General features: G+C 43.9%; 1 protein-coding gene across 1 annotated transcript in view; it reads right to left on the bottom strand.

Moving 5' to 3' along the window:
- The window catches only part of ADAM12 (ADAM metallopeptidase domain 12), a 188163-nt gene extending 181035 nt beyond the window's left edge, over positions 1 to 7128 (bottom strand). Inside the window, 1 exon segment of the mRNA XM_050898796.1 lies at positions 7011 to 7128. Coding sequence (XP_050754753.1) covers positions 7011 to 7128 — 118 coding nt within the window.
- Between the last annotated feature and the right edge of the window lie 13762 nt (positions 7129 to 20890).

Genomic DNA, 20890 nt, shown 5'->3' with positions numbered 1-20890 from the left:
AACCTGTGCTTTACAAGCATAGACGCAACTAATCCACAGAGCTCCAATGTCAAAGAAAAAAGTACTGAATATATTCACTTTTCAGCAATGAGTCCACATAATTACACGAAAATCCAGATCCAATGTTCCTCCCCAGCTCCTCCCCTCCAAACCCTCAAGAAAGGCTACTTTCCACTGAAGGAAGTTCAAAATTACTCCCCAAAACACAATTTCCTCTCAGTCTTTTTAAAAAGTACAGTACAATCCTTTTCTCCAATGATTTACCAGCCTCCCTCACTGAGTACAAGGAATCCTCAGCATAGCTGTATTGAAGGATGTTCCTCCCCGTATACAATCACCAGTGAAAAAAGCTATTGAGTGGGAGTTTGAGTTGTGCCCGTCACATGCCCACAAATCATTCATTCAGATGTTCTCTGGGAAATCACACTGAAAACACAGCAAATCCAGCTGAAGCAAATTTCAGTATTAATTTAGGTCAACGTGCATGGGAAATGATTTGTAGTTCTTTCCCAAGCCTAGCAAATGAGCTACTGGGCTGGGGAGTTCATATCCATCATGCGTTTTTGTTTGTATGGGGAATACCTGCTACTCGCGTTACACAACAGCAGAAGAAGAAAAATGAACTGCACCTGTACTAACATAAGCTGTCGCTGATGTCTGTCTTCCTATTTTTTGAAACATGAATGAACAGAAAACTTAGAGTTACTTAATGTTCTTGAAGCCACCTATCCTGCTCGGGTTTATGTGTGCGACCTTACAACAAATGTCACCATAAGCACTGGATCGGTCCATAACTCCTGACTTTCACAGGCTTCCTCAGGAGATGAGCTCCAGGAGTAATGAACATTTATTTTTATTGTTTCCTCAGGGCAAGATATCTTCCCAGGTCACTAATACAGCTTTGCTCATCTAGCCTACACATCCTCTGATCCTGTCAAGCAGATTTTAAATGAATAGCACAGAACATCAGCACCAGGTTGTACAAAGGAGCCATATCCATGGAGGTGAGACAATTTATCCCAACGGAGGATCAGACCCACAAACAAGGAACATACACGACACAAAATAAATAGATAAGCTCCTTCTTTCTAAAGTGTGAAGATTTCTTCTGCAATGACCCTGCACGTTCCCCTCAACCACAAGTGTTTACCCCAAGTGTCTCTTCAGTGGGGTGCATTTTCCTCACTTAAGAGGCAATAGATGAAGAAATAAATACTATTTCACTTGGAACGCTTACCTCATGCTTTAAAATCTGCATCAAAATGCAAGAGCAGTTTTTAACCTGGATACAGTTTTATGACCGCCAATTCAAAAAGGAACGTGGATCAGAAGTGAGATGCTGTATCCTTCCTTATAAGCTGCGGAGGCGACATTTTATTCTCAGCTATCGCTCCGTCACCGCAGTGCTCTCAATGGCAGAAAAGGAATGCAATATAGACTTAAATAACCTGGACTGAATAGTTCTCCTCCTCACGTCTTCTAATCGTTGAAGCAACAGAGGATCTTCAGCACACTACCACTGCTGCATACAGACAGTGCTGCTGAATAAAGATACTGGTGATGCTCAGCTCCACGCATGGTCAGGCCCAAATGCTCACCTTCTTAAATGTAGCATTACGACAAAGTCCAGATTTTTTATTTTTTTAATTTTTTTTTTTACATGACTATATCAAAACAAAATCCCGTAAACACTTGGATTTGGTTTAGTTTATACTCTAACATATTCTTTCAAAGGTAAGCAGTCACACATGAGGCTTATTTCTCTTGCTTGATCAGCTGTTTTCAGAATTAGAACACATTAAATAGAAGCAAGAAAACAGCAAACTTTCACCATTGTCAGAAGAAGGTTTTTCACTTAATGCATACGACATACACTATTGGACTAAATTTACAGGGACTGACACAGTTTCTCTTAACAAATATCTCAAAATAAGTTAGTGAAAGATTCTTTTGTGCCAAATTCTGCATCCAGCTTTTTATGCCTTGCTGTGTATTATCCAGCATGGTTAACAGGCCATGAAACATTTCACTTCTTGCCTTATTAGATCATATATTTTGGACAAGAAAGAATGTGTTCATCTAATCAACGGTTTCATCATGTTGACCTTGTGAATGGACAATCCCCCGCCCCCAATCTAACCAAATATTTCTCATCCTAGCTCCAAGTCATGGAAAGCAGCAAACTCATTTATATGGGGTATAAAAAATTAATGAAACAACATGAAGTGATTTAACAGAGGAGTCAGCATTTCTGATTAGATGATGTAGTTCATCAAGTCACTTTCTGAAGCACCGATGCCAACATCACACTCAATATCAACGCAGTCTCAAACTCTTACGCGACATAAAAGAAGGGTCAACATCCTGGAGCAAGGTCTCCTAAGAAACAATATCTCTTCTCAGTTAGTGTGATCCTTTTATCAAAAAGACAAAAAATTTAATACAATTGAAGCACTTTGCTCTGTGTTAGCCAGAAACAAAAGGGATTGCCCTTTTGGACTGCACTGTCCTATCAAGAATCAACTGCAACCCTCTAACAGACTTACTCAAGCTGTGGATTTTTAATTTAGTTTGTCGTAGATTTGCCCTGGAGACTCAGCAGGGCCTAAGAGGAGCCTCTGCAGGTGTGATTTAGGCCTTTAGTACTATAAAATTTTGGAGATGACGTGCTTTTGTCCTAGGAATAATCTGAAAAGCTGCTTGAAATGCAAGTACAATGTGCATGCAACAGAAGAGCAAAATCTGAGATGATGTGGTGTAGAACTCAAGAACTCGCAGAGGAAAAAAAGCCATCAGAAAAAGGGATTAAAAGAAAAATCCCTCCAATATGAACAGCATGAAGGGCCTGGCATCCTAAGCAGGACTGGATGCCGCGTGAGATACAGAGCTGAGGAGAGCCTGCTGGTGTAGCAGAGCCTGGCCATATAAACATAACAGTATTTCAGACCTAACTGCAAACACCCTAGAAATGTCACTTCTTCTCGGTTTACAACAACTCTCACAGCACAAATCAACAGAAAACCCACCCCATCAGCCCTCAAACACGCAGCCTCCCGAAGTCAGGTTCTCGGACAGGAGGCTTGGCAGCATCCCCAGCAGAAGCTGGGCTGTTCAAACACCCCGGACACGGACGTGGGGGCTGCTCGGCCACCCCGCGCTGGCCGTATCCTGCTGCCTGCCCGGCAAACGCAGCTTGCTGCTCGCCGTTCGCATGCAACGCCGCAGCCCTGGAGCGCAAACGGTACTGCCCAAAAGGATGCACGTGAATACTAATAAAACGAAGCCCAGCTGGACTCCTTGGATGATTTGCACTGGCAACGTGATGTACGTTAGAAACATCGGGACTGTTAGCGGTAAATCTGTCAGGGTTAGGATGCGCGAGGTCTGAACAAGGCTGGTGGAGGACCAAATAAGCCTTTACATGAATTCAGCCTTTTTAGAACAGAATTTCGTGATCAACAGCATCGGCGGCAGCTGACAGCCTCAGTGGAAGTAACAGATAAACACAGCCCTGATCTGCTGCAGTCACTCACGTGTCACTGGAAAAGTGGCACCAGGGCAGCCGCTGCGCTGCGAGCAGGACGAAAAGGCACCCAAAACGTAGCCTGTCAGCCATTAATTCAAGGACGCTCTTTGCGGCTGGATGGAGGGAGACCTTTCCAAAAACCTCGAGGAAAAGCAAGAGATGAGAAGCTCGACAAAACGCCAGCGAACCACCCGGCAGCTCCCCAGCGAGCAGGAGAGTTAACGATGCGAACATGATTTGAAGAGTGGGCATAATATCCTCAGCTGGTGTATTTTGGCATGGATCTGTGGAGCCCCACGGACAGTGAGAGCTCATGCCAGGCTATCTGCAGGGGACCTGATAGGGATAATCGTCAGACAAGAAGGTGATTATACACAGACCATAAATATCTGCCACAAACGCTGGAATAGTCTGAAAGGAGACAGTATTTGAAAGTGAGCTCTAAAAACACAGAGTGTGTTGGAGAGATCAGGTTTAAAGCGAGAGACAAGGAAAGGTTTCTTCTTCTGTAAGTTATTTCCATTACAGCCAATGCAGTAACAAAAATAAAATCTGAGAGAAAAGTTATTTTAAGTGAAGGTAAAGAATTTTCAACTGCAATTTTAAGATTTTCATTTTTCCGCTGTTCTTTCAGCTAACACTCAATATCCAAAAGAGATTTAAGAGTTTCCACACACACACTAATTTGGAGTTTACCTTTATACACCATCACTTTCATTGTCCGCCCTGCAGATACAGGAAGGCCTTGACTCTGCAAAATGCTTATACAGATGTAGATTTTAAGGCATTTGACTAAATCTATAAGATTAGAGCTTATCCTACTAGATATTATACTCCACCAGGATAGCAGAGCTAATTTTGCTTTGTTGAGGCTGGTATTTCAGTTAGTTTTCCTTTTTGTCCATGAGGTCCTTTAGCCAGCAACCAAGAGCTAGCAATACTGAAAACTGGAAAAGGCAATTGTAAAACCATAAAAATTGGAAAGGAAACTAGAAGTGAGCGGCAAGGCTACTTTCAAGTTGTCTAGCTCATAACCTGATAATTTCTGTTTAATATTGGAGTTGTTACTGTGGCAGTCCCACATTATGCACGTCTCTTGCCACATTTCAAAACCGGTTTTCAAAGCATATCGTAACTTAAACTTCTGTCTTAATCACTAAGCATGTGTTTATGTAAAAACTAGGATGCCCTGGCAGCACCTCAAATCACTAACGCCGGGCCCAGAGCAGTTGCAGCAGTAAAGCCAGCTGAGGTAGAAGTTGCAAAGCTTCAAAACGCCCGCTGGAGATGCGTGCCAGCACAGCTAAGAGGACTTTTCGTCACCGGGCAGCTTCGCCGGGTCTAAGAAGCACGCGGCTGTAACTTTCAGCACCTCTGCGACCAAGAAAGCAGCACATGCTCTGGCAAAGCTAAAGCTGTTCTCTACTTCCACAGGAAAAAAAAATGGAATTAAAGGAGAGGATGCTCGCTGAGCGCACTGGCTGCAGATGCAAAAAAGCAAGTTGCAGACATGTTACGGAATGAAGAGGAGTAGGAAAGATGTAGCAAGGCAAACCCAAAATCCAGCCGAGCTGCAAGGGTCAGCAAGCACCGCTGTTGCTCAAGCTTAGACATCTGAAGATGGGCACCATAAAGACGAGCAGCTGACACAAGCTTTACAGAGAGTTTAATTCATCAGTGCAGATGTAATCTTAGAGCTTCAGCTTGGCTCTTAGGGAATCCCAAAACACAGGTAACAGGATTTCCACCCCCACTTAGCATTCTGCTTTCTCATGTGTGTGCTAGATCTAAGTCACCTACAGTTTGCCCTCTCACTTTATTGTAGGGACAACTGCTGTGAGGTATGTTCATTTCTTCACTTCTGTCACACGTGAATGCTTGAAGCACCTTACCTCACACTTCCCTGGGTGCATAGTCAAGTTTACCCTCCGTCCTGGAGGGGCCTGGCCAGCCACAGTGGCTCCCACGCTCAGAGAAGGGGTACGTGCTGCCTCGACCCAAACAAATCCACCCTCGACCCACGCAAAGGGAACAGCCACAGGGGAACTGGGGACCTATTTCTCCTCATCTGCTTCAGAATTTCTGCAGCCTTGATCCCCAATATGCTGATCTGGCGTAAATACAAATGTTGACGAAGAGAAATGAAGACCCCTCACAAAGGCAAAGCAAAGCTTCAACTCCTGTTAATTCATTAACATAAATCCTAGGCGCTCAATTAAATGCAACAACTTGCTCTGTCTACCCTAAGATTTCAATGTGCTGGCTAACATGATAAAGTATCTCTCTATCTTTCTCTTAGCAAGTCCAGAGCCGAAGTCCCAGTGAAAGTTGCTGTGCATAAATTTGGAGACAAGCAAACATTTACAAAGTGTAAAGTTACAGTGAAAAAAGGACCCAAGACAAGAGTTTGTAGTTACACATAGGGACACACGCACTCTTCAGCGCTGTTACATATATTTATACAAGAGAATCTCCCTTCCTCTCTCACATAAAATATGCATTGTCAGCTGCTGCTTAACGAAGAGGACAGGGCCTGGGCCCTCCAGTGATTCCTCAATAAGCCCCAGACTTGCTGTACAAAGAGACAAGGCACTTTTTCTAGGCTGTTCCCCCATCTGTAACACGGCTATCACAGAGCCAGTACCGCAAACCATCTTTAAAACGGAAGCCACCGGTCCCTGACTTGTGCTCACTTTGAATGAACACAGCGGCGAGTAAACTTTTACCCAGCAAGGACGCTTTTACCAGCAGTATTTGGCTTTTTTCAGGCAATTCTTCCCGGCTGGAAACCGAGTCCGAACTCTGACAATACTCTCAAACCCTGAATTCAGCCCCAGCCCGCGGGTGGCTGTTTGCAGGGGACCCTTAGGGGATAACTGCTCCCCGGGCCCTGCCTGCCGCAGCGGGGACCCCGCAGGGCATCCCCCCCCCCCCCCCCCACTCCGGGGGTCCCCAGGACCAGCCCCCCCCCCCCCCCCCCCCAGGGGCAGGGCCGCCGGCGGCGTTGGGGGGTGCCGGGGGCTGCAAAGCGGCGTTTTTCCGAGCAGGGCTTGGAAGTCCTCATGCCGCGCAGAGGAGCGGGAGTTACGCGGTCTCAGGCCGGCGCAACTCTGCGCGTCTCCGGCTGGGACGCCCGCGCCGCCACCCCCCCCCCCTTCTCCTCCTCCTCCTCCTCCTTCTCCCCCCCGCCCCGCACCGCGGGGCACCGCGGAGGCACCGCCGCCGCCCCGCAGCGCGGAGCGGAGCGTTGCGGAGCGGGGGAGGCCGGGGGAGCAGCGCGGGGAGACGAGGGAGAAGCGCGGCGGGGGGCGCAAAGTCTGCGCCGGGAGCGTCCGGGGGAAGCGGCCCCCGCGCAGCCGAGTGCTGCTGGGTGCGCTCACTTTGTTCAAGTCATTCCTCTGTTGCTTGTCCCCTGAAAACGGAGCGTAGGGTGAGAAAGTATTTCAGAAAAAAAAATATATATCTCTATAGATCGTTAACTTACCTTGAGCTCTGGGTGATGCTAAAAAGAGCCAGCTGAGGCTCAGCAGCAGCATGGAAATCTGGGCTGGGGGGTGCGGAGGAGGGAAGCGCTGCTGCTCTGCATGGAGACGCTTTGACATCTTAGCCCAGACTGAGGGAGACAAACTTTCATCAGCTGGGGCTGGAGAGCAGCACCATAATATACAGTTACAGAGAGGAGCGAGCTGGGACTCAGGATGTGAGAGATTTCCTGCATGCAGTTAACTCCAAAACCCCTCCTGCTCCTGCATGAGCTGCTGATGAGTTGGGCTCTGCTTTCTTAGGGGGAAAAAAAAAAAAAAAAAAGAAAAAAAAAGAGTTGTTTTGGGGTTTATTGTTTTGTTTTTGTTTTTTGTTTTTTTTTTAAGAGGGTGGCGGTTTGGGTGGGGTTTTTTTGTTGGGGTTTTTTGGGGGGGTTGTTGGTTTTTTTTTTTTTGGCAGGGAAAATTCTGTTGACCGTTGCAATAAATGAGCAGCCCGTCCGTGCTGGCTTGCGCTCACCGCGCTCCTTACCATGGAACAAATGAGCTCCGCGGCCGCCCCTCCGCGGGGTCCTACCGCCCGCCGCCGCGCAGGCAGCGCCGAGCACCGCGCGGGGCCGGGGGGCTCTGGGGTCCCCCCCGGCCCCCGCAGCGGCTCGCTTCCCCCCCCCTCCCCGCGCTGCCAAGGTTTCCCCATTTCTGCTGCACACGCAGCCCTGGCTGCTTCCTCTGGAAAGTCATCTGCGTACGTTAGAGCTCGGGGATTATTTATTGGTTTCATAATTATTTCAGAGTTGTTTCTGGTGCCTCCGACTTATTTTATATTGTTGGGTTTTTTTCTTTAAAAAAACCCAACACACCCACAGAGTTGCCAGATGCATTTTTTAAAATCGTCCTCATTCAAATTATTATTACTGACTGTCTGGGAGAATAACCAAATACAGATCATCTATTCCTTAACCTACCACCAAAATACATATAATGCCCACATGTTGCGCAGAATGCTGTAGAGCAGTAGAAAGAACGAACCTAATCCTGTGAATCCTCACAGACTTTTATTGTGCTGTTTTATTTTTAATTTATTAAGATTCTTCCCAAATCTCACCGTTTGGATATCAATACTTAATTCCGCAGATTGGCCCCATGTTCTTTGTGCATGAAAAAGTTGGCAAAACTGGCCTAATATGTGTCTGCGCGCCAGCATGCACAATAGCCATGCAATCCCACTTAAAAAAATTGATTTTGGAACCACGGATTTGGGTCTGTTCTGGAGCAGAGGCTGGGAGCTATTCACAGTGATCCGGACTGTGCCTTTCCTCAGCTCAGAGGATAAATGAGCCAGCAGAAACTCAATGGGTACAAAATGCTGCGGTTCCCAAGCTGGAGCCCTGCACCATGCCCGCTTCGTGCCGTTGACAGCATCTCCGAACCACTCCGAGGGATGGTCACATCCCCAGGATAACAGTGGTTATGTCAGGTCATCTCAGCACAAATAAACCTGGAAAAGAACTGGGATCATGAAGCATCTGCAGAAAGGCCTCTTATCGGTGGCTTTTCTTCACAGTTAAAAAGTACATTTTGTCCCCTTACCCCTCCACCCAAAACTAGACCCGTGGACTCACCTCCAGTTGCTCTGAATTTTGAACTCTGTCTACAGTTACCCCTCAAGTCTCACCTCAGCAGCACACATTTTCTTCATCATGCCCCTTCCCAGGAAACCCCTATCCTTGCGAGCACTTGGGGATTATCCTATGTATAGCTTTAAATACCCAAATGCTAAATTTTCCCTACTCGCCCATTATCAATTACATTTTAACAGCTATAGTCAGCAACATTTCATCCCTTAAAATATAAACTAATGAACTCTATCGACTATCTCATTAAGGACATACGTGCTCCACACAGCACATTGGTTAAAAATGTTAAAATTAAAACAGAAGACTCGTTTGTGGAAGGCCACCATAAAAGCCATGTAGGCATCTTTATTCTTTGAAGGTATTCTCCCCGTTAAAAAAATCAGTCAAAGGGAACTAAAGACTTCTAAATAGAGTTTTGGTAATCCCACATGGCTTTTCACTTAAATGGTGGTATTTTTATTTTGAGTAATAATATTTGCTAACAGAGAATGTGGAGCCAATTATATCTTGGTCATTCTCTAGCATGAATGAACTAGATGTTATCAGAGTTCCTCCTCCTCCCCCAAAACTTAACCAGAAAGGAACACTTGCATTTTACCACACTAATTTTATGGGCTTGAAGTTGATAAATTGATAGTTTATCACAAAAGAGTCCCAAATATTTTATTAACGACATCCATGTAGGAATGCTACTGAATTACAGTTACCTCTGGCTCTGGAGAACAACAGTAGAATTTCACAGCAGTTTCAAAACTCTTTTGGAAAAAAAAAAAGGAAAAGGGAAATTAATCTGAAGTGCCCCTGCTTCACTGCTATGTGCATAAGAGAGGCCAAACCTTGACTTTTAATTTCTCATGTCAAACCACCTCCCACAATTAGTTTTACGAGGCTTGGTTTATCCACTTCAGAAGAACAAGGCTGAGTTTCCCTGCAGGAAATGAAAATTGCATCCAGGTTGTGTGGCTGCTTCAAAGGGGGCCACAATCCCGATTCTCCAGGTTATTCCCGCGGGCGATGGCTCTCCATCCATCCGCCCCAGCTTTGTTCTTTAGCACTGTCAGGGGAAGAGGAATGGGGGGGGGGTTGTGTGTGTGTTGTGCGGAGGTGTCTCACTGCTTCTGGGGGTTTCTTTACCTTTGTATCTTTTGCTACTGCTTCTTTATGCTTTCCTCCCACCCCCCTCCATTTTTGTCCTCCTTATCTTCCTTACTCTATGTATTTAGTTTTTCTTTACTTCAACCACGAGTAGCTTTTGTTTCCAAAGCATGCACTCCACTCTATGCTCGTTTAGGGCTACCCTGCAATAGAAACAGCATATGAACAGCTAAATAGTCTTTTTGTTCTTTATTTTTATCTCCTCGGGAAAGGGAAACCTAACACATTGCTATTTCTTCTCTATTACTATAGACGGAGGGTGGCATATGCTGGTAGCTTGGTTTGCACTCAGCTTTAAGCCTCAGCCTCTGCTCTGCAGGAAAAGCAAGCCAACCGCTAGCTACAAACTGAAGAGCGCAGACCCCACTGCTGTAGCATCTCTGTCCTTTGAGATGTGTGGATGAAATATCTCACCCTGCGGCTCCTGGGTCACCTGTGGCTGGAGGAAAGATGGAGGAATGAAGTGACAAGGATCTCTGAGATCCTATCAGGACCGCTCTTCAGGCGTGTCTTTCAACTGCATGGCCCCCACTTCCCTGCAAAGTGGTTTGGAAACATTTAACGTGCCTCTTTCAGCAGGACACTGAGAATTGGTAATGCTTACAGGGTGCTCAGGAATGTGTCCTGCATTAATCATTACCTCTTGTCATTCACGAAGCAGGGCTACAGCTACGCATCCTTCTCTCTCCTGCTCTCATACCTGCCTCTGACTTGTGTCGCTGTGTCACTTTAATAGGTCAAGTTGAAGTAGCTTAACTTTCCGTTCGCATTTACATATGAAAATAATTTGATGTAAAGAGCACTCGTGATTTTTAACAGTTAATATTTGACTGTATGACAATACAGGCAGTTGGCTTGGACTCTAGTCATCAAATTACTAATTCATGCAGGAACTTTAATTCACATGGCACTGAAAAGGTCAATTCAGAAAAGAGCAATATGGAAGAGAGCAGTGTGGAATAACTTACCTGGAAACAAGCATAACATATGGGTTAGTACAGACACCAGAAAGGAGGAGGATGTACTGAGGGAAACATCAACTTCCACTAGTTTCTCTTGGTTAAAGAAGAAGGAGTTTTGATAAGGAATTAGTGACTGATGGAGACAACATGAAAAAAAAAAGGAGTGGAGAGAACATATATTAAGTTTAAAACCTCCAGACTATGATACTGTATGCTTTTGTGACATTAGATGGAAGGAATTGTAACAAACTATATGGCACTTGTGAGATGGATTATGGTATGCTATAGGGTATGGAGTATAAGAAAAAGAAAAGGAAAAAGAAAAAAAAAGGAAAATGAGAAGGAGAAGGAAAAGGAAAAGGAAAAAAAGAAAAGGAAAAGGAAAAGAAAAGGAAAGATGCCTGCTACCCTTCTCTGCTAGAGCAGGACTTGCATCCCTGCGTTACAGCCTGAGTTAAATGAAGAGAGGATAAACCACCTCAGATAGCTGAACAATTTCAAGGTAAGAGGTTCTGGTGGGGTAAAGCACCTCTGTAACACCGCTCTCACATCTTCCCAGATCAGCCGTGATCTCCTTTTGGAGATCCAGGAAGCCCCACTGTAATCACAGCATCGAGTATTATCCAGAAATCCAAGTCCTTTTATTCCCATATGTGCCAAAATGCATGAAGACTTGTCTGGGCTTAGCTACAGGGATCTACAGTTTGGGGGCCTCCAGGCTGAAGTTTTTCCTTCTTAGAGTAAACAAAACAAAACAAAAAAGCTTTTCCCTTTGAAATCTGTGTGTCCCCTAGCCAGCTGCTGAGACTTTGTGTCTCCAGTCCTCCCTCACTTCATTAACTCTCTGCAAAATCAAGATCCTGCTGAATTGTGACTGCAGTGGCAGATTACAGTCCTCTATAATTAACAGGCATAGATATAGCATAATACAGCGTGACCTTTAGCCACAGAGCTTTGCTATAGACCTCTGTCACAACATTCAGACATAAAATAGCATGCTCCTGAGAATAGCATCCGTCAGCTCTGCACACTGAAATAAAATACTGGCTGTAAACATTGTTTACTGCACATACTTGAGAGAAGTTGCATTCTACAGATTTCCTAGTCTACGAGGGCAAGTTTCCATCCTCCGTATCTTCAGTGAGCGTGCACTCCAGCACGCCTTGCTGAGCCGGCATGCAGTCCTGAGCAGCATAGCGAGCCTGAACCAAGTCGTTAAGCCCATAAAATGCAATGCAAGGTCAATAATCTTGCCTTTCCATTATCAATAAATATATTCCTACCTTCCCCTCCACTCCCCTTGCAGCTCCCTACTTTGGGTATGACCTTTTTCTCTTCCTATCCTAAAGGTACCATGACGTCGAATTCATCTGACATTTCTGCCCCAAAGCCTTGAATCTGCCAGCGCAGCTGGGAGCAGTAAGCAGAGGGCAACCCCGCCAGCGCCTTGCTGCAGCCAGAGCTCGCGTCTCCCCTCCGCTGCCCACGAGGCCATGGTCTGTCTGTTTGTCCGAGTCGATGGACTCCCGGGGCCCAGCTGGAGCCCCAGGAGTTTCAACAGAGCTCAGTTTAATTACAGGGATAGACTTCTCCTGACTTTGAGAACCAAGGATTTACTCAGTTTCTCCCTTGTTGCACACGTGCAAGGGACACGCTTATAAAGTGGGGGTTTTGTTGAGTGGAGACTGTTTCTGAAGTAACATGGTCCTTTGTACTTGTAGAGAACCTCGAACTGCTACAGCCGATCGACAGGATATAATACTGAATTAATTTTATCATGGATCGCAGAACCCCAAAACTTAAATGTTTCTAGATACCTTTTTTTGATAGAGAAGAAAGTAAACCAACCCCTCCCTTGTTTGAATGATATAGCATTATAACATGATATTCAAATATAAGTAAAATTGACACTGCCATCCTGAAGTTATTTATCTATTTAATAAATGAGAAGCTGAATTTTTAGTCTGTCTCAGGGATAAAACGTAATCTGAGGGAGCAAGCCCCTTCCATTAAGCTGTGTTTGGAGAACACTGCCTGCTAGCATCATTTCTACCTGGAAGAAGGGCAGCAGGGCTGATGGCGAGTGGTACATGCTCGTCATGGTCCTCTCCCCCTGCCTGCTCTGCCCAGTTTGTCCTACCCCTCCACTGCAATATCATTTTGGAAAACAGCTCCTTTCCTCTAACAAAGCAGGGGAGTAAGCTCTGCTTTAATGCTGATTAAGCCCTATATACTACTTTATAGGGAAACTACACAGAGTCTGTTGCAGGCTGCTGTAACAGGGCCAAGGGTGAAAAAGCCAGGAGGAGCTCAAGCAAGAGCAAACAAAGAAACCCACCGCTCCAAGGATACAGGACCTTAACAACAACAACAGCAACCCCCTAAATTCTTCAGCAGTTAAAACACAAAAACCCAAACCTCACACGGTCCCTGGTTACATTCTTTTCCCGTAGCATAAACCCTCGGTCACGCAAACACAGAGCTCTCCACAAGCACAGCCACCACCGGCAGCTGAGCCTCCCGTGCCCCCACCTCGCAGCTGAGCCTCCCTTGGGGCACCCTCCCCACCTTGGGGCACCCTCTCTGCCGGCAGGAACCCCCCGCGGCCCCCAGCACCCTGACCCAACAGCCTCAACATCCCGGGGGATGTAGGGCTCAGCTCCCGGCTTCACCCCACACCAAATTAGCCATTGACATTTTCCTCTTCCAGCCTTTCTCCAGGAAGAGGAAAAAACCACGCTAGCAAAACTTTCTTCTGTTTTAGTAACACCTGACCAAAGACTTATCTTCATAAATAATAAATAAACAAACAAACAAACAAACAATCTTCCTCAGCATGTCTGCACAGCCCTAAAACTCCACTTTTCGTTCTGGTGCTGCCATTTTCTTACTCAAGCCTATTGCAGTAACGGGTGACCCCCGCTCTCCCTCGCAGTGCACAGCGAGGACCCGTGGCACACCGGCTTGGGTAATGCTACCAGACAGGAATTAATATTCTGCAAAATAAAAAAAAAAAAAAAAAAGGTTGCTCGCTCTTCTCATTTGGTGCCCTGCTGTTGATCAGCCCCTATTTACTGTAGTGAGAAGGAACTTCTGCCACCTAGGAAGACGCACCAAGGTTTTTCTGCCCAACCGCCTGCTACAGAAAAATCCTGAAAGCATCCAAAGCAGAGTAATTTGGGCCCGTGTTCTGGACATCCTATGTCCTCTCCCTGAGGTCCTGAAGAGCTCCTTATTTTTCAGACCACCTGAATAGATCCTTATTTTTCCATGGTGGAAGAAACATCATTTTAACTTTTCCTACTAATTTCAATACTCATTCTGAGAAGTGGTGATTCTCCAGCAGGACAGGACATTTCTGAGAGCATGGCAGGAAGGTGTCCTGTGCTAAAATCCCTTTAAATACAACAAATAACCCATTAAATATGGAGGGTTTTTTTCACTTCAGACCAGACATTAAGAATAAGCACTTTGATGTGTTGCTACAAATTTCACTGTCTCCCTGAAAACAAAAGAAAGAAAAAAACCCACAAATTTTTACATGTCTCACAAGAGGACAGTATTCAACTCAGACTAAAAATTATGAAGTCATATATTTTTAACATTCCTGTCTAGCCCTCTGCAAACCACAAAACAATGCAACATCCATCATCATAAACTCTGGGACAGTACATTAGGAAGACAGCATATTTTTCGGTGTTTTTAAAGAAAAATAAATATTCCTAATGGGAAATTTGAGAGAAATCATTAAAAAGTACTGTGGTATACATCACGGGAGAATGAAATCAGTTGGGTCTTAATCTCATATTATTTATGAAAGGAAGAGTGAAACAGAGCTTCTTTTATTATAGGCATTTTCTGATTGTTAGATTCTATTGCAAAACTTTCATTTGCTTTGGGTCACAAACACAGCAAGTGAAACCTCTCAAGACTAAAACAAATAGAAGGAAAATGTTGGTTTTGTAACATCAGCTAATAGTATTAGATAGAACAGTCAGCCCATAATTATATATCTTTCATGCAGTTTAACTTATGCCATTACATAATTAAATTTAGACCAATGAGCCCTCAAAGTTATATTTTTACACAATAACAAACCCCCAAATTATATATGTGCTCCCAGTAGCATTACAAGTTAAGTATATATTTGGCGACACTTTACAGTAAGTGGGTATTCATTACTAATTCCTCTGGTATTCATTGTAACAACATTAGTCACGAAGAACTAATGTGGATATAATATTTGAGCACTGGTTTATTTGTCTATAAATCGGCAGTCTAGAATACAGTGGTAATTCCCTTTCCCTGACATCACTGCAATGCTGTTGGAGACCACACCGCTGTCATTGGGGGATTATTCAAAATACGCTGCATTATTGTCATTGAGGGCAACGCGTCCAGCAGCCCTGTCTGGGCAGTCCTCAGGCAGCTGCACCGTGCATCCAGCCCGTTGTTTATCCGTGGAGAAGAGCATTGTCCTTTCCTCATCATTTCTCCCCCAAATCACGGCACATGTCCGTCTCTAGCCTATTTCCCTTCCTCCTTCTGCAGTGACACAATTTCAGAGGACAACCCAGTTACAAAAGCAGACTTTTGTCCTGAATATGGTTTTTTTTTAACTCCCTGGCCACAGTTATATATTACAATTCATTACAATGATTGCTGAGGGACCTTTCTTTCAGACGCCTTTATCAGGTGATCAGAAGATTAGTCCAAGTTCAGACTGGACACCGTTCCCATGATCACCCTTTGGTCACGATCTTAACTAACTTTCCCCACATCACCCCAGAAGGGGATACAAACTGCTTACTTACTTTAGGGAACAAAAAGTTCTAAAAAAGCACAGAAACATGAAATAAAAAGGCAAGTCTCCCCATTCTTCAAGCACAGCTTCAAGAGCTGCAAGAGCACATTAGATGGTGTATTAACAGATGGCCTGAGCAAGAAGATGAAGCTAAAATGGTTTCAAAAGGGTCTTTGCCATTTTCTACTGGCAATTTCTCAAGCCAATTGCAGACCTGCAGTAACTCCAGAACCATGGAGCAGCCTACATGTAATATGTGTTTGCATAAGGATCTTCCTATAATTATATATTAACTGAAGTCTAGTCATTGTAAGATACTGTAGAAGATAAATTATTTAAAACATGAAGTCTAAAATACATCACTGTGATCAATTTCTAAAACAAAAAAAATATCTCTGCAATTAGGGGCTCTTTTACATATTCCTATCTATGCAACACGAACCTCAAGCAGTTCATTGCACTTTTCCTATTTACTAATTTTATATAATTGTGTGTACCATGAGCACATTTGTGCAGTTTCTTCTCTTTTTTTTTTTTTTCTTCCAATCACTCTGCAGCTGGTAGGGAGATGATACACCTCATTATCTTATTCTGTGGGTCATCTAAAATGGATATTAAGTAATTCTGTCTCCTACAGCTTTGGTACGGAGCCAAGGAGAACTAGGAAAAGTAAGATGCCTGACTTAAAGAAGAGGATGCTTTTTATTTTCAACATAGAAATGTGTTTTCACATGACGTGCTTCTTTCAACAGTTTTGTCATAGCTAAACAGACGTTGCAAGAGAGGAAATCATCACCTCCCGAAACACCTCCACGTAGTTCAGCTGGGAGGCAAGTTTCACTTCCAGAGCCCAACACACTGGTACGCCGTTATCAATAGGCAGACTAGCATCACTCAACGAGCAACACAGGCTCCTCTCTCTGAATAAGGATTTTGGGCAAGGGTTTTTGTGATTGTGATATCCGTAGATGCATATTTAAATCAAAGCTTAATAAATATTTTCATACATACATTGAGCTTCTCTACCTACAGTATATTTGAAAGATTTTCAGTATCTTCTTTTATGCTAATCCGTTTTTATGCTCAGGTCTCCTCTCATTTTAGTTTGTGCCACCACTTTCTAATCGCCTTTTATTCGGAAGACTGCAAACTGGGAACGGTCTCAGCTGGGCTTGGGAATTCTCAGACCCCCATTGCCTGGTGCTGACCTGTGGCCACGACAGCAGGGGAGCACTGCGAGGGCATCTCACAGGCATCCAGCCGGCCATAACCCAGCTCAGCAAGAAGCATACTGAGTAATAAACTACACAGGCTTAAGTCATAGTGCTTGATGAAATATGACCCTGTGGGACAACCCTGTGTACTGATCTACTCTGTCAGTGAACAAGTGGCCAGTCGATGCTCCTGGAAAGATAATTACCCACCCATCAAAGCACACAGGCATTTTTGTCCCTGAAGTCAAAGGGGCAAACATCTCTACAGACGAGGCAAGCTGGGGTATTTTTAGCCATGGAGCTCTTACTGCGATGGCCGTATCGGGGAATGGTTTCCTCTGGAGAGAGCTGCCAGAAACTTTATCCCTGCCTTTCTGTGTTGTTTTCCTTGTAAATCAGCTCTCTCACAGAAAACATTACACTAACATGACCAATCCCAGATATTCAACAACAAAACTCCTAAAAAGTCTTACCCAGACAGTCTCCTCATCTATCTGACCAGCTGAGTAAACTCGAAGAAGTAACTAATGACTTGCATACACATACACGGGAAAATATTTGGGTTTAAAATAAATCCCCAGAATACTGTAACCCTCAGTGCTTTACGTTGCAATGACTTCCAACCCTTAATGAGGTATTTCTGTCAGATGAAATTAATGATGCCAGCAAGCAAACAAACACCATGCCTTGCACACCTAAACCACTGTGCGTTCCCCATGTGGGCTCCATTTTGAATAATGCAAAATGTCAACCCTATTGAGAGGCTTTCTGTTTCGGAAGGAGAACACCAAGTCAATGTGTTGGCAAGCCTACGCAGGCTCTGTGCCTTAACGCCCCAAAACCATCTCAACATCTCACCCCAATCGACATTCGTTATTAAATACTGTTCTGCAGGCGCGTACCGATCAGCAGTGTGAAAAGAGATGACCCAACGAGGGAGATGGGGAACAAATGGCAATGCCTATTACCAGAGATGTTAATCCTTGTAGAGTTGTACCAGCAGTAAAATGTGTCCCTCCTGAAGACACAGGGCATGGGCCAACAGCCAGAGAACCCGAAGTCAAGCAGCATCCAACAAGAAGGAAAATTCCAGTGTTTGACAAGTGTGGGTGATCTCCAGTTGAGGCTGGGGAGTTTTCTGTGTCGAGTACTATCCGATGGCAAATGTACTCTTTACTTTGAAACGCCTTCAAGTCCAAAGTGAAATTACACCAATTTTTTTCCTAACTCTAAACTTCATTAAGTTGATGCTTGCTTGCATAGGGCTAAGCCTGTGAGGCTCATGTTTTTCTGAAGTAACATTTTCCTGTACAGTCTATTTTCTATTACAATGACTGGATTGTAGAGCTGAAATGAATGTCAGAATTGTTTGCTGGATACATTACCAGATACCTTCTTTTCTGAGGCCCAGAAAGAGAAATTAGGTTTGCAACAGAGATCATTTTTTGTTTTCTGAAGCAAAGGTTTCATATCATATAAAACATTCCCAGACAGTGATTTGCATTATGCATTTTGCTCATTAGGTATACTCACAAGCTTATTCATAGAAGAGAATTTCCACCTCAAATTGCCACATATTTGTCCTGCAGACTTTGAAAATTACATTTAGAGAAAATAAAAACATTTGGAAATAACCCTTGTACAAACCCAAAAGATTTTGTGAATAGTGCACTGGCTTTAAGTCTGTGAGAAGGTGGAGTTACTCATGAGGCAGAGGAGGTGAGGATGCAGCAGGCCGGTGCAGTACCCTGTCTCCGAGGACGGCCAGCAGAAATGAGAGGAAACCAGGTCAGTTGAGAAGCATCCTGCCCTGGTCATCGTGCCGATGGGGGTGCCAAGGGGCAGAAACCAGGCTGAACCATGTCACACCAAGCCTGTGCCATTCATCCCAGTTGCTCACGTGGTTCATTTCCTCACGAGGACCTGGGTGCTGTGATTTCTAAGGAGGATCAGCTCCTCTGTTTGATATTCCCAGCCAGACAGTGAGAAGCATGTCAAATATGCATATATATTTCATGCATTTACATATGCATATAAAATTGTGTGAGCATGGAGGAGCGATATATTACAGCAGTTAGATTAAGCCATCTCCATTTAGTTCCTGGGCATCCTGCAGGACAAATGTCTGATTTCCATGTAAAATACTCTTTCACTCCCTACGAGAAAGACTCTGGCTCTTCCGCTCTGCCAGAGAAGAAGCAGGAAAAGTTTTGGGGCTCTCCTCTCCTGGTGGCACTAGATGTCAGTCCCACACCAGGGGACATCCCTGACCCAGGCAGTGAGTATCTTGCTGTGTTCTCCATGGATTCCGAATACCAAATGTCTTGTCTCCATACCAAAATATCTTGCTGTGGCTCTAGGGTAAGACTACAAGCAGGCTTAAATGTATACAGTAAAGCAGGCTTAAATGTATATAGTATTTCTCTACGGATGTGTGCAGGAAATAATGCTCCTGAAGGGTACAAACTTGATGAACCAAAGCTGCATTTCTCTGAAGTCAAGAAACTAGAGACTAAGGAACCAAGGGGGAAAAATGCTAGGTTCCTACTGAAATCAGAGGGGATTTTGGCACTGACTTCTATAGGAAATGCCTCTAGTTGTTGTAGCGAGCTGTAACTGGACGAAATCTTGAAAGATAATCCTTCAGATTCAGTCTAGGAAACCATGTGTGTGGGTGTGTTTACGGCTATAATTTATCACTCTGTGGTGGAGACCCAGAAGTCCACCAGAGAGAGAAAGGCCCTCCTGTTTGAGGCAGGCCACATGTTTTTCCTGGAGAGCAGCAAGAGGGATCAATGAACCCACAGGAGAGCAGATCTACCGCACCGCTGAGCTGCAAAGCTTGGAGGATGCTCCTTCTTGCAGTCTCTTTTACAAGTTCTACTTGGAGCCATTTGTGGTCCAGCCCTGACTTCGGTTTCCAGTACAGCATTACTTGCTTGGTGAAAAAGACTTTTTTGGGGGAAGAACCCTGGCAGTTTCTTCCTCACAGCCAGCATTACCTTACCTTACATGTCCTCTCGAAATGTATTGAACAAATTGACAAGTTTTTGAAGATATCTATCTGGAATGCAATATATTTGTCCAATAAATCTCTATTGTTCTCTGTGAGTAAAAATTAACATCGTTAATCCTACTTTACAAACCAGGAAGCTGAAACACAAAGAGGCAAAGTAATCTAACAGAGACAGTCAGAGCACAAAATATAACGAGGTTCCTTGTGTCCAGCACAGGTCACACAGCTGGAGGCTATCTCAGTGGCCAAAGCCCAGCTCACAAACATCCCTCTTCCAAAAAACCTGACCTTACATCTCAGGCTAGATTAGAAAAATAAAGCACAGATACCAAAGGCCAAATTCCAGCCTCATTCAAACACACTCAATTGAATGTTCGTGCAACAGAGGTTAACACTTGCAATGATTTATATGGGCAATATTTTTTACCATAGGATTTGTGGCATACAAAAGCATGACTTCTCAAGCAGTTTCAATAATTGTGTTATATTTAACAGTACCAAATAAAAACACAGCAGTTGGATCAATATTATATTCATATTTTATTCCATAAATAAACTTCATTGGTTTGTAAGCTGGTTGTTTTTACTTCCAAAATGTACAAATAAAGATTTAAATATTTTTGGAGGAAACATTACAGATGGTTTTAGTTCTGCAGTTCTGATGCAAACATACTTCTTGGCACCACTTTTTAATATGCCATTTCTATAAATACTTAATGCTCACAGAAGTGGAGCAAAATATATATTACAATGAAAAACATGAAAAACAGTGTTATAATCAAATTTTTAAATATTGCTCTTTAACAGGTAAGCTTGCTGTGTAGATTCACTATATAAACAGGAATAGAGTTCTTCAGAGAGCTAAAATATTGGTCCCTTTTGGTATGTTAAGTATTAATGTGAAACTGCTGCTGTGATTATGTGGTAATGCTATTTCAGCTAGTTTCTAAACATAACAAATAATGATATTCATTTTTCTTTACTTCAAGGATTTAACTCACAGGAAATCAATTAATAGAATAATTCAGAGAAATAAGTTTTCCAGATCTTATAAACCCAGTTCGATTGCTACAGAGACATATACTTTTTAAAAG

The sequence above is a fragment of the Gymnogyps californianus genome, chromosome 6 (assembly GCF_018139145.2).
Source record: "Gymnogyps californianus isolate 813 chromosome 6, ASM1813914v2, whole genome shotgun sequence".
Taxonomy (NCBI): domain Eukaryota; kingdom Metazoa; phylum Chordata; class Aves; order Accipitriformes; family Cathartidae; genus Gymnogyps; species Gymnogyps californianus.
The sequence above is the reverse complement of the archived record's forward strand: the minus strand, read 5'-3'. Positions and strand labels throughout refer to the sequence as shown.